Source organism: Heterodontus francisci, chromosome 26 (assembly GCF_036365525.1).
Source record: "Heterodontus francisci isolate sHetFra1 chromosome 26, sHetFra1.hap1, whole genome shotgun sequence".
Lineage (NCBI taxonomy): Eukaryota > Metazoa > Chordata > Chondrichthyes > Heterodontiformes > Heterodontidae > Heterodontus > Heterodontus francisci.
Genome location: NC_090396.1, coordinates 52885355 through 52900511, shown reverse-complemented (window position 1 = coordinate 52900511; position 15157 = coordinate 52885355). Strand labels below are relative to the sequence as shown.

The window sequence follows — 15157 nt, the reverse complement described above, 5'->3', positions numbered from 1 at the left end:
GAACTTAGTTCATCCCTTTCTATTGCGCTAATACCATTAATTAACAGAGCCACCCCTCCACCTTTTCCTTGCTTCCTGTCCTTCCTAAATGTCCTGTACCCTTCAATATTCAGGTCCCAATCTAGGTCATCCTGCAGCCATGTCTCTGCATTGGCTATCAGATCGTACTTATTTACTTCTATTTGTGCCATCAGTCCCAGCACAGTTCAGGTCTGGACTGTCCCAACGGTACAGCCCCCACTTTCCCCAGTACCGGGACCAGTGCCCCACGAATTGGAACCCACTTCTACCACACCAGTCTTTGAGCCATGCATTCATTTCTCTAATCTTATTTGCCCTATGCCAATTTGCATATGGCTTAGGTAATAAGCCAGAGATTATTACCTTTGAGGTTCTGCTTCTTAATTTGGTGCCTAGCTCCTCATACTGACTATGCGAACCTCCTTCCTTGTCCTGCCTATGTTGTTGGTACCTACATGGACACAACGACGGGATCTCTTCCCGCACCCCCCACCCACTGTAAATTCTTCTCCAGCCCTGAGCAGATGTTCTGAACCCTGGCACCGGGCAGGCAACAAAGCCTCCTGGACTCTCGCTCTTTGCTGCACAGAACAGTGTCAATCCTGCTAACTATACTGTCTCTTACTACCACTACATTCCTTTTTGCTCCCTCCACTTGAATGGCTTGCTGTACCACTTGCTGTATCAGTTTGCTCATCCACCCTGCAGCCCCCACTCTCATCCAAAGCTGAAAGAACTTCAAACCTGTTGGACAATTACAAAGGCCAAGGCTCCTGCACTCTGGGTCCCCTTACCTGCCTCAGCTGCAGCCACACTCTCCTGTCCCTGACCACTGACCAAATCAGAAGACCCTATTCTAAGAAGTGTGACCGCCTTCTGGAACAAAGTGTATGTTGCTGCATCCAGTGTGGTCAGTCTTTTGATATCATGTGGAGTGAATCGAATTTAGAACTGAAATGAGGAGAAATTTCTTCACTCAGTTGTGGATCTTTGCAGTCCTCTACCCCAGTGGGCTGTGGTTGCTTAGTTGTGGAATATCTTCAAGATAGAGATCGATAGAGTTTTGAATACTAAGGGCTTAAGAGGTATGCGGATAGTTCGGGAAGATGGAATTGAGGTAGAAAATCAGCCATGATCGTATTGAATGACGGCGCAGGCTCAAAGGGCCAAATGTCCTACTCCTATTACAACTTGTTATGTTCTGGAGTCCAACAGAAAAGCTTCAGATCAGTTTAAAACACAGAGCAGTTATGTTGATGTTGTGCCACAGAGCAATAGGAAACAGATATTTTGCTTGCAGTTCTGTACACAAAGAACTTCTGATCTTGGAATTATCATCAAGCAGAGAGTAAACAGTTGCTAGGCATTTCCAGGGAGGAAAAAGAAAGAGACTAGGTAAAAATAAAGAGAGAGAAAATAAAGAGTGTTACACAGTGCCACTCTCTGTGGACAGTTCCGGAGACTATGATACAAGATTGGAGGAGCCATTGGATTTAGATCGGTTTCAAATAAAGCCAGATTTTGAGGTGACTTTCAAAACCAATAGTGATATAGAAAGTATAAGGGGTTTGGGAAGAGAAATCTAAAATGATGGCTGAAAGCTCTGCCCAATGACTAGCTGAGGGATGGGAGAAACACCCGCTATGTCTAAGTTGTAAGCAGAACTTAAAGACGTTGCAGACAGGGTGGAACAAGTCCATAGAGGGATTTTGAAATCACTGATTCAGAGATTTGGGAAACCAATGGAGGCCATTGAGCACAGGATTGATAGGTGAGCAGGATGTGGCATGGATAGAGATGCAAAATCTTGGATGAGTTGGAACTTACGCAGGGTGACAGTGGGGCGGGGCAAGAGGGGAAATGGCAAAGAGAACAATGGAAAAGTTGAGCCTGGTGGTGGTGGTGGTGGTGGTGAAGGTGTGAAAAAGTTTCAGCAGCTATAAGGATGAGGTATAGATGGAGGTGAATGACATTACTGAAGTGGAAATAGATGGTCTTGATGGATATGGGGTTGAACAAAGTCAAATATGATACTAAGTTTGCAGAATAGTGGTGCAGTGGTTAGCACCGCAGCCTCACAGCTCCAGCGACGTGGGTTCGATTCTGGGTACTGCCTGTGCGGAGTTTGCAAGTTCTCCTTGTGACTGCGTGGGTTTCCGTCGGGTGCTCCGGTTTCCTCCCACAGCCAAAGACTTGCAGGTTGATAGGTAAATTGGCCATTGTAAATTGCCCCTAGTGTAGGTAGGTGGTAGGGGAATTGAGGGGATGCGATAGGAATATGGGATTAATATAGGATTAGTATAAATGGATGGTTGATGGTCGGCACAGACTCGGTGGGCCGAAGGGCCTGTTTCAGTGCTGCATCTCTAAATAAATAAAAAAAAAAATAAGCAAATTCAGCCTTAGCAAGCTGAAAGGGACTGTGGAATGGGGGATTATATTGCAGGATTATAAATACATCAATCAGTACCCAATTGACTTAATATTTTTCACTACTCCAGGCAGCCACTGGATCTTCAGCACATATTCCCCAATTTCTTCAGTGGCAAATGGAATTGATCATGGAATTCTCACAGCAGTGAGAATGTTCTTTCTTCACATATGGAATAACTTACACAAGATATTAGCAAGACAGACAAAGGCACCAGTTTGAGGTCCCTACTGCATTAACAGTCTGCTTTTGGTTGGTCTCGAGCAGTAACACTTGGCTTAAGCACAGCACTAGCTGTGTTCCACATTTTCACACTGTTTAATGAAATACTCCAGAATGGAAATGTCTGATCTAATCAAAACTCAATAGAAAACAATGCTCAGAGAGAGAATAAAATATGTCAAAGCTACACTCTTCTCCACAGGACCCAAGGACAAGGAAAAAATAACCAGCCACTACATGCTTGCATACTTCTTTGTAGACAGGTGTTTGTAACTTACATCCCATCAGGAATCTGCTTTCCAAGTGAGGCATCTTGGAAAAGGTTTACTGCCCACCTCTTGACATACTGAATGTTGATTTCTTACTGTTTATACAAAGAAGCTAAATAACTTACATGAGGTCCCTGATCTCGGTTCCAGTGGGTTAATCGAGTCCAGTTGACATTAAGGATCAGATTTGTCATGTGCTCTCCCAGACCAGAAATGTACTGCGAGGCCAAGGAGGTGGAGATCTGCAGAAACTGATCAGCATAAAACAATGGCCCCACCGTAGTATTCAGGCTAAGGAAGAAAATAAATAGGAGATACTATACAATTAAATTACTCAGAAATGCAAAACAAAAGTTAAAAATACAACTCATGAGATTGTTGCATAGAATTGCTTTTGTGCAAGTTTCATAGTTCACATTTCTATATAATAATTGAGCAAGTATATGGCTACGGAAACAACTTGGCTTATCTGCCTGGTTTTAAACAGTTTAAGCTGCTAAAGTATTGCATTTCTGAGCATTCTCAAAATAGAAAGTTAATTAATTAGGTTGAAATCTAAACTTTAACATTTCTTTCTTCCAGTCTTGCTACCAATTTTGCAATAACAATTAAGTCAAAACAGAAAAAGCTAGAATCACACACTGGCTCTGCCAGCATCTCAAAAAAGAAAATTTTGGCACTGAAATTCACAGGCTATTTATTTAAGCAAACACTAGAGATTTCTGAGTTGATCTCATTTGTCTCATCTAATAAGAAAAAAACCTCAGAAGGAGAGCTATCTCTAACTGGGTGGTTTTAGCACAGCATTTTAGAAACCCCGAATACAGTTAGTTATTCTTTCAGCTGAGGATATTGCACAGCACAGGGAGATCTGGGAAAAAGATTCTGCCCACTTACATAAGTTTAGGGAAACTTTCCTCTTATGTCACGTTTGCAACATTATAAACATAGTGGGAAGATTTCCTATATTTAATATTTCAAGATCCATCTTAATAAAAAAAAGCAGAAAAAGTCTTCAAGCTTAATTTCAAAACAACTTGAATAATTTATCCATGTTAACATTTATCCTAAAAAGAAATAGTGAAATACAACTATATTCTGCACTTTCGTGTTGTGATGACATCTATCACTTTTTTTTTTAAATTATAATTTTCTCGGATGTTACCAACCCTGCAGCATTTATGAGATTAGTCACAAAGCTCAAACAATTGTACCAGGTAACTGCAATACAATAATACAGTACATAGATGAATAACCTGCGCAAGATGTACTGAAATATCAAAGCTGGCTTAAGTGAACTTTGAAAACATAATAAGGTCTGAATAACAGCAACTGCTAGAAAACTAAACATTCCCTTTCCTTGTCAAGTTCTATATGTGGACTTACACATTTTGGCCGGGATTTTGAGGCCCCATGAGGCAGGATCGGAGGCAGGGGTGGGGTCCACAGAGTATCACGATGGGTGGGGGGGGGGGGGGGAAAAAAGAGGGGGGCACGGCGGGGCAGAGGGTCTGTTGCCTTCCTATCGCCCAGTGGTCCTTCCGGGGTGTGGGGTTTGGGGGGAGGGGGTGGTGGGGTGGGGGCTAGGATAGGCCAACGACAGCCTTCCTGCCCACAGACCAATTGAGGCCCTTATGTGGCCAATTAAGAGCCTCCTCGCCGCCGCTGGGATCATACTAGCAGCAGGTGGGGGCCTCCGCTGCACAGGGAGGATGCCTTGTAAAACAAAGTGCCCTCCCTGCGGAAATTTGTGGCCCACAGAGGACCCCCACCGGGAACAACTTTACACCCTGGGCACTCTGCTCCACCTGGACTGCACGAACATCCCTCCACCCCAACTTGCCAGGACCTTCCGGACTGGCCTTAGCGACCCCACCTCACCTACCTCGGTTTTGGGGGTTCCACCACTGGGCCCGAGTCCAAGGCTTCTGCAGTACTAGCAGTGGCTACAGCTCCCAGTGGCGCTGCCGATATCGTTGAACTGATTGGCTGGTAGTTCTTCAAGGTGGGATCCCCATTAAAGTCTTTAAAGGGACAGGATCCTGCTTCCTAAAACTTTGTTGCAAAAAGATTAGAGGATTGCTTGGGGGGGGGGGGGGGGGGGCATGAAAAGGTAGAGGCGGGGTTCCCCCCGCCTTTTCTGCCCGGTGCTAGAAGCCCTGCCTCCAGCATAAAATCTAGCCCTCTAAAACTGTAATGCTCCCTTTCCTCCAGCAAAATTCCTGGTCTGTCAAGTGTGAATGGGTTTTGAAAAAATACATTTATGTTCTACGTTACACTAGACTGTTTGACTAATAATCCAGAGGATGAGAGTTCAAATTCTACCATGACAATTTTGAGAATTTGAATTCAGCTAAAATAAATAAATCTGGAATCAAGAGTGAGTATTCATAAAGCTGTTGGATTGTCATAACAATAAACTGGTTCACTGATACCCTTTGGGGAAGGAAACCTACCATCCTTACATCTGACTCTTAAATGCCCTCTTGTGGTCGAGCAAGCAGATCTTCAGCCAATTTATTTAATCCGCTTGATAAGAAATGGCTGAGTAAACTAGACATAGCAAAGGCTACAGTCCTCAACAAGATCCTGGCTGTAATGTTGAAGAGGAATGCTCCAGAAGTAGTTGGGCCTCTATCCAAGCTATTCCAATGTAGCTACAACACCGGCATTGACCTGACATTGCAAAAAATTGCCCACATACTTCCCTACTTTCAATCAGCAGTAAGAAGCAAGGAGTCATCAACAGTGCAAGCAAGTGGCCCTTACCCTTGCACACCAGTAACCTGCTCACAGTACTCATATTAGGTTCCGCCAGGAGCATTCTTCTCTAAATATAGGAGCAAGAATAGGCCATTTAGCCCCTTAAGCCGCCATTCAATGAGATCATGTCTGATCTGCAACCCAACTCCATATGCCTGCCTTTGCCCCATATCCCTTAATCCCTTTGGGCTAACAATTTTAAATCGGTGCTTGATGGATTTTTAACAATTTATCAAGCTTCTATTGCCGGTTATGAAAGAATTCCAAACTTCTACCATCCTGTATACGTAGAAGTGTTTTCCTAATTTCACACTTGAAAGGTCTGGTTCTAATTTTTAGACTAAGCCCCTAGTTCTAAATTGCTCAATCAGCAGAAATAGTTTCTTTCTATCTACTTTATCTGTTCCCCTTAATATTTTGAAAACTTCAATCAAATCACCCCTTAACCTTCTAAATTCCAGGGAATACAACACTAGTGTGTAATTTCTCTTCATAATTTAATCCTTGGAGTCCAGGTATTATTCTGGTAAATCTACTCTGCAATCCCTCTAAGATCAATATATCCTTCCTACAATATGGTGCCCAGAACTGCTCACAGTACGTCAGGGCTTTGCATATTCGAAGCATGACTTTTAACCCCTTGTATTCTAGCCCTCTGGATATAAAGACCTGATTACAATACAGCTACAGTAACAATTCCAGTCCAACAGAACCCAGATTGTGTGTTATGCTATAAACTGAACAACTGCCGCAGCTACCTTGACTACATTTCCTCCAACCCAGCTTCCTGTAAGGATTCTATTCCATTGTCCTAGGTTCTCGGTCTCTTTTTTTTTAAACCTGCTCTCTGTCATATCTGTTCTGTTGATACCACCTTCTTATACCAGTGCTTCTGACAGATCTTCCTTATTCCTCAATTGAAGGATTTCTCTGTGGATTAGAATTAGAACATTACAGCGCAGTACAGGCCCTTCGGCCCTCGATGTTGCGCCGACAGGGCCCTCAACTTTGTCCGACTCATTTCTCGCACTTTTACTCTCACCCCTTCCTCTCCCTCCCAGAACCAAGATAGAGTTCCTCTTGTCCTCACCTTCCACCCCACCAGCCTCCACATTCAACAGATAATCCTCTGCCACCTGTAGCAAGATGCTAACACCAAACACATCTCCCCTCCCCTTTCAACATTCCAAAGGGACTGTTCACTTCCCAACATCCTGGTCCACTCTTTAATCATCCCAACAGTCCCTCCCCATAGCACTTTCCCACGTAAACATAGGAGATGCAACACCTGCCCTTTTACCTGCTGCCTTCCCACTGCCCAAAGCCTCAAACACTCCTTCCAGGCAAAACCAAGATTAACTTGTACTTCTTACAATTTAGTATTCACTGCTCATGATGCAGTCTCCTCTACATTGGGAAGACTAAACACAGATTGTGTGATTGCTTCATAGACACACTTGCAGACTGAATGGAAGAGTTCCATGAGCTCTGGTCGCCTGTCATTTCAAGTCTCTGCCCGACTCCCACTCTGACCTCTCTGTCTTTGGGCTCCTACACTCTTCTAATTAAACTCAACAGAAGCAAGGAACAGCATCTCATCTTGAGATTAGGCACTTTACAGCCTTCCGAATTCAGTGAATTTCAGATCATAACCAATTTTTCCGACATCAGCAGTTGCTAATGCTTCTGCTTTTACCATTTACACCTCCTCTAAACCCATCTTTTCTTCTTTACTTGTCCCATTACCAACCCCTTTTGCCATTTAATCTTTGCTACCTTCCACCCTATCACAGACCTTCCCTTTTATTCTTTCTTCCCTGTACTCTACTTGATTGAAACCTGTTATATTTCTAACTTTTTCCAGTTCTGATGAAAGACCATCGATTTGAAACATTAACTTTGTTTCTCTTTCTCCACACAGATGCTGCCTGCCTAACCTGCTGAGTATTTCCAGCATTTTCATTTTTTATTCAAATTACGTGTGGGTCAGCATTGACATTTTTTTCTTACATTTATGTCAATGTACTTTCAGAGTGCAGTATAAATTCTGCAAGTGAAGAACACCATCGAAGGAAACACCAAGGCTAATCACACTTACAGTACATGGCCATTTGATTTCCTCTGTACAATGATGCCAAAAGGTCTGGATGAATATGTAACAGCATAGAGTTGAGTTGAAGCTTTCTTGGTGACCTTTGGAACATTAATAGGAACCTCATACCGTTTGCTCCCTGGATCCTTAAGCTGAAAGACAGAAACCGAAGAGGAAAAAAAACCCTCCAAATTAATCATACAGACAGGAAAGTTCATTATATGCCTTCACTGGTATTATTAGTGAGTCTGAATTTCTTTGTTGTCTAGTAATAGACAAGATTGGTTTAATTACCAACAATGTAATATTACACAATTCAGTCTTAGAAATAGCAAATATAAATAATATAAAAATACAAATTTAAATAAATTAAAAAAATCTATTTTGTTGATAATGACAGAATTAAAAAAAGTTCCTTTTCCAATCCAGAGCAGGTGATCTAGGGCAAATGCAGATATTTAAAGGAAGGTAAGAATTATATGAGAGTAATCACGTGCCATTCTCACACATTTTCGAAAGTGGCAGTGTCAGAGAGCAAATTGCCCACTCTCAACCAGGCAACTGTACATACCAAAAGGAAAAAGAAAGAGGGCTGGGTGGGGCTATTTTGCATATGTGGTGACCCATATATAAGACAAACAACCCCTCCAAAAAAAATTCAAAGATCCTTGCACCCATCAGCCGTCGCTTTGCATTGTTTTAGTGAAAGCTGTCCCACATGTTCAATCTTGGCTCCTGCTGCTGATTTTATAACATCTATCCTCGATTCTGCTGGGGAAACTCTGATTTTAAAATCAGTACTGGAAAATTGGACTGAACTGGAGAGTGAAAGCTGCCACAGTGCTGGAGATCCACAGATGAGAAAAAGACACTGATATGGTGCTGCTGCCAGGCCCACAATCATTGGATAAGTTGTTGTGCTGGGAGAGAAACCAGCCAATTAGAGCACCTGAGGGAGATATGACCCACAATATGAAATCCTATCCTTGTAACCCCAAACAGGGACATATATTTTTAGTCTTATACACAGGCTCTTATAAGATGTTTATAAACAATTTTATTTTCAATTAACTTTCTACATTCCTATATTAAGGTAATACAGTTCCTCATAGAAGTTGATTGTGAACATCAGAGTCAATGTACTTTAGATAGTAAAAAAGAAAATGATACAGCATCATTGACACTGACAGCAGGACACTAGAATATCACATACAACAGTTATTGGTTATTTAACTTTAACAAAAGCACTTTCCTTTGCACAAGTTGTCAGTAAATTGTCTGTTATTCAAATCTGCTTATGCCATTTGTTATATTGGCTGTTTGCAATGAGCAAGAGAGCTCTTACTGTTTGAAAAAATCCTTCAGTGCCATAGGTATTTTGGTAATTCCTTGATACAACACTGTTGAAGCAACTACTTTTGACATTAACAAAGAGGAAATCTCATTTTTAAATCAAAGCAGCTTGGATTTATTTAGTGCTTTTAAATGTAGAAAATCATCCCAAAGTGTTTCACAGAGGCATAATTAGACAGAATTGGACACTGAGACAAAGGAGGAGTGACCAAATATTTGGGCAAAGTAGTAAGTTTTAAGGATGGTGAGGAAATTTCAAAGCATGAGGTCTAGATGTCCATCAAAACTGGAGCAAATGGAGAGAAAGATGCATAAGAGGCTAGAATCAGAAGAATGGAAAGTTCTGGGAGGGGTTGTAGGGCTAGAAGGGAAATTGGGGAACAATGTAGTTCAGCAAGAACAGGATGAGTGAGCAGGACTTGGTGTGGGGTAGGATAATAGCAGCACAAATTTGGATGAGCAGAAATTTAGATAGACTACAGTGGTTCAAGAAGGTGTTCACCAGAACCATCTCATGGGCAATTAGGGATGGGCAACAAATGGAAGGAAAAAAAAGCACAGACAGGATGGGAGGCCAGGAGACACTGGAGGAGAATGGAACCTTAGCAAACCATTGATTTCAGCTAATTTATTGAATTATTAATTCTACTATTTTACAATTTTTTTTTTTTAAAAGTGAGTGCTAATTACCAATCAGCTCTGAGAGTGAATAATGTTGCTGAAATCAGAAGAATCAACCATCAACAATGCACACTTCACACACATGACTAAATAGGATTCCTACTGGTCTCAAAATCAAGCTGAAGAGCTTAAAACTAGTTTGGACCCTTGTATGGGTGCCATAACATTTTAAAGGAATGCACTGCATCAGCACCTTATACACTGGGGAGCTATACACAAAAAAAACTCAAGATCACCAACATCATTGCAGCCTTCAATTATGCCATTTTAAAATCTAACAACAGCATCTAAGATAGTGGCTATACATCAGTGTTTAGAGATGTATACAATGGCACTGAGATGAACAACAAACAGTGGGTGTGCAGGAATAAAATTAAACTACTGAACACAGACCTGATCAGAGGCACAAGCAGCTGCGGCAGAAGATAAGAGAGAGCGAGTAAAGGAACAGCGCAGACCTGATAGGTGGAATTTTAGAAAAGCAAGGAGTTATATCAGAGGACAGCAGGTAGGTGATTGGTTGTTGATTGTTAGATTTTTTTTTTTAAAACTAGGGCAGTGGTTTAAACTAGGACCAAGGAACTAGAAGTACTGTATTAAATTTATAGTTTAACTCATGAAACTAATTCATAAAATTTCAATCAGGGCAAGTATAACAGTAAGGAAATTAGTATTCAGAGTATTAGCACAGAGCAGGTCTAGATCTACAAGGGAGTCAAGGGTTATGGGGAGCAGGCAGGAAAGTGGAGTTGAGGCTACAATCAGATCAGCCATGATCGTACTGAATGGCGGAGCAGGCTTGAAGGGCCGAATAGCCTACTCCTGCTCCTATATCTTATGTTCTTATGAGGCATTTAAAATTCATAGAATCTAATTAATACCTTGCATAAACTAAGAGGGAAGAGAGATTTTTTTTCTTAGATCATGGATGGGCAGCTGAGACCTGTTGCTTGCAATTCCTGCACCACGTGGGAACTTCAAGACACTTGATATTTATTTATTTATTTTTTATTTAGAGATACATTACTGAAACAGGCCCTTCGGCCCACCGAGTCTGTGCCAACCATCAACCACCCATTTATACTAATCCTACACTAATTCCATATTACTACCACATCCCCACCTGTCCCTATATTTCCCTACCACCTGCCTATACTAGGGGCAATTTATAATGGCCAATTTACCTATCAACCTGCAAGTCTTTGGCATGTGGGAGGAAACCGGAGCACCCGGAGGAAACCCACGCAGACACAGGGAGAACTTGCAAACTCCACACAAGCAGTACCCAGAATTGAACCCAGGACGCTGGAGCTGTGAGGCTGCAGTGCTAACCACTGCGCCACTGTGCCGCCCATGTCTTGTGGAGGACAACATGTATAGGAAGTGTCTCCAGCTGCTTGAGCTTGAGCTCAGGATTTCCAAGCTTGAGAGGCAACTGCAGTCACTGGGGAGCATCAGGAAGGACGAGTTGCCTGGATCATATGTTCCAGGAGGTGGTCACCCCAAAGTTCAGGTTAGTAGATGGGTGGACATCCAGAAGAGAAGGAAGAGGCAGGAATTGCACGAGTCCAGGGTATGTCACTCTCAAACCGATACTCAGCTTTGGAGACTGCTGGGAGTGACGATACCTTGAAGGAGTGCAGTGCAATGGGCAAGGGACTGCACAGGTGTGGGGGGGGGTGGGGAGGGGGGAAAAAGAGGGAGAACAGCAAAGAGTAGAAATGCAGTTGTTATAGGAGATTCCATTTTATAGTTAGGGGGACAGATAGGCATTTCTGTAACCGTCATCGTGAATCCCTCCTGGTGTGTTGCCTCCCTATTGCCAGGGTAAAGATCATGGAGAAGGTGCAGAGTATATTGCAGGGGGAAGGGAGTGAGTCAGAAGTTGTGGTACACATTGGTACCAATAACAGAGGGAGCAGATATTGAGGCCCTACAGTCAGATTTTCAGGAGCTAGGGAGGAAGTTAAGAAGTAGGATATCAAAGGTAGTAATCACTGGATCACTCCCTGTGCCATTCACTAGCAAGAATAGAAATTGGAAGATAGGAAGAATCAATGCGTGGCTTGAGGATTGGTGCAGGAGGGAGGGCTTCAGATTCTAGGGACATTGGGACCAATTCTGGGGCAGGAGACACTTATTCAAAAGGGGCAGGTTGCACCTCAATAGAACTGGGACCAATGTCCTCATGGGGAAGGTCATTAATGCAGTTGGGGAGGGTTTAAACTAAATCGGTAGGGAGATAGGTACCAGCACGTAGAAGTAGATAAGAGGAATAAGGTGCATAAAGGAGTGCGAGCATTGGATAGTAATAGAGAAGAGTATAGTACCATATTAGACAGCAGCAGCCAAAGAAGAACTATGAAGATAACAAAGCCAGGTTTGCAATGCAAGTGTGTAAATGCACAAAAAATGTAGTGAATAAGTTTGGTGAGCGACACACACAAATTGCGAGGTGAGAATCTGATGTAGTCGCAATAACTGAAACATGGCTTAAAAATGATAAAGACTGGGTGCTTAATATTCAAGGATACAAAGTGTTCAGTAAAGATAGGGAAGAAAAAACAAGTGGCCGTTTCCCTCAACAACAGGTATACTGTTTGGATACTGTTGCGGGGGACGACTTACCAGGGGTAAGCAATGGGGTACAGGTATCTGGCAGAGTCTGTCCCTGTTACTCAGAAGGGAAAGGGGAAGAGGAGCAGAGCATTAGTCATTGGGGACTCCATAGTTAGGGGAACAGATAGGACGATCTGTGGAACGAGAGAGACTCACGGTTGGTATGTTGCCTCCCAGGTGCCAGGGTTCGTGATGTCTCGGATCGTGTTTTTGGGATCCTTAAGGGGGAGGGGGAGCAGCCCCAAGTCGTGGTCCACATAGGCACCAACGACATAGGTAGGAAGAGAGATGGGGATTTAAGACAGAAATTCAGGGAGCTAGGGTGGAAGCTTAGAGCGAGAACAAACAGAGTTGTTATCTCTGGGTTGTTGCCCGTGCCACGTGATAGCGAAGCGAGGAATAGGGAGAGAGAGGAGTTGAACACGTGGCTGCAGGGATGGTGCAGGAGGGAGGGTTTTGGTTTCCTGGATAACTGGGGCTCTTTCTGGGGTAGGTGGGACCTCTACAAACAGGATGGTCTTCACCTGAACCAGAGGGGTACCAATATCCTGGGGGGTGGGGGGGGGGGGGGGGGAGATTTGCTAGTGCTCTTCGGGGGGGTTTAAACTAATTCAGCAGGGGGATGGGAACCTAAATTGTAGTTCCAGTGTACAGGATGTTGAGAGTAGTGAGGTCAGGGATAAGGTTACAAGGACGCAAGAGGGCACTGGCAAGCAAGAACCTGGTTTAAAGTGTGTCTACTTCAACGCCAGGAGCATCCGGAATAAGGTGGGTGAGCTTGCAGCATGGGTTGGTACCTGGGATCTCGATGTAGTGGCCATTTCAGAGACATGGGTAGAGCAGGGACAGGAATGGATGTTGCAGATTCCAGGATTTAGATGTTTCAGTAAGAACAGAGAAGATGGTAAAAGAGGGGGGGGTGTGGCATTGTTAATCAAGGAGAGTATTACAGCGACAGAAAGGACGTTTGAGGACTCGTCTACTGAGGTAGTATGGGCCGAGGTTAGAAACAGGAGAGGTGAGGTCACCCTGTTGGGAGTCTTTTATAGTCCTCCAAATAGTTCCAGAGATGTAGAGGAAAGGATAGCGAAGATGATTCTCGACAGGGGCGAGAGTAACAGGGTAGTTGTTATGGGGGACTTTAACTTTCCAAATATCGACTGGAAATACTATAGTTCGAGTACTTTAGATGGGTCAGTTTTTGTCCAGTGTGTGCAGGAGGGTTTTCTGACACAGTATGTAGACAGGCCAACCAGGGGCGATGCCACATTGGATTTGGTACTGGGTAATGAACCCGGCCAGGTGTTAGATTTAGATGTAGGTGAGCACTTTGGTGATAGTGATCACAATTCGGTTAGGTTTACCTTAGCGATGGGCAGGGACAGGTATATACCGCAGGGCAAGAATTATAGCTGGGGGAAAGGAAATGATGATGCGATTAGGCAAGATTTAGGATGCGTAGGATGGGGAAGGAAACTGCAGGGGATGGGAACAATCGAAATGTGGAGCTTATTCAAAGAGCAGCTACTGCGTGTCCTTGATAAGTATGTACCTGTGAGGCAGGGAGGAAGTTGTCGAGCGAGGGAGCCGTGGTTTACTAAAGAAGTTGAAGCGCTTGTCAAGAGGAAGGCGGCGGCTTATGTTAGGATGAGACGTGAAGGCTCAGTTAGGGCGCTTGAGAGTTACAAGCTAGCCAGGAAGGATCTGAAGGGAGAGCTAAGAAGAACAAGGAGAGGACACGAGAAGTCATTGGCGGATAGGATCAGGGAAAACCCTAAGGCTTTCTATAGGTATATCAGGAATAAAAGAATGACTAGAGTTAGATTAGGGCCAATCAAGGATAGTAGTGGGAAGTTGTGTGTGGAATCAGAGGAGATAGGGGAAGTGTTAAATGAATATTTTGCGTCAGTATTTACAGTAGAGAAAGAAAATGTTGTCGAGGAGAATACTGAGATTCAGGCTACTAGGCTAGATGGGATTAAGGTTCACAAGGAGGAGGTGTTATCAATTTTGGAAAGTGTGAAAATAGATAAGTCCCCTGGGCCAGATGGGATTTATCCTAGGATTCTCTGGGAAGCTAGGGAGGAGATTGCAGAGCCTTTGTCCTTGATCTTTATGTCGTCATTGTCGACAGGAATAGTGCCGGAAGACTGGAGGATAGCAAATGTTGTCCCCTTGTTCAAGAAGGGGAGTAGAGACAGCCCTGGTAATTATAGACCTGTGAGCCTTACTTCGGTTGTGGGTAAAACGTTGGAAAAGGTTATGAGACAGGATTTATAATCATCTTGAAAAGAATAAGTTCATTAGCGATAGTCAGCACGGTTTTGTGACGGGTAGGTCGTGCCTCACAAACCTTATTGAGTTTTTCGAGAAGGTGACCAAACAGGTGGATGAGGGTAAAGCAGTGGATGTGGTGTATATGGATTTCAGTAAGGCGTTTGATAAGGTTCCCCATGGTAGGCTATTGCAGAAAATACAGAATTATGGGGTTGAAGGTGATTTCGAGCTTTGGATCAGAAAGTGGCTAGCTGAAAGAAGACAGAGGGTGGTGGTTGATGGCAAATGTTCATCCTGGAGTTTAGTTACTAGTGGTGTACCGCAAGGATCTGTTTTGGGGCCACTGCTGTTTGTCATTTTTATAAATGACCTGGAAGAGGGTGTAGAAGGGTGGGTTAGTAAATTTGCGGATGACACTAAGGTCGGTGG

The 15157-nt window shown here is 43.4% G+C and overlaps 1 protein-coding gene across 1 annotated transcript in view; it reads right to left on the bottom strand.

Moving 5' to 3' along the window:
• Positions 1-15157, bottom strand: part of gaa (alpha glucosidase) — a 68455-nt gene that overhangs the window by 42375 nt on the left and 10923 nt on the right. The window contains exons 3-4 of the mRNA XM_068058236.1: positions 7805-7950; positions 3069-3234 (exon numbers count right to left, since the gene is read on the bottom strand). Coding sequence (XP_067914337.1) covers positions 3069-3234; positions 7805-7950 — 312 coding nt within the window. The remainder of the gene's footprint in view (positions 1-3068; positions 3235-7804; positions 7951-15157) is intronic.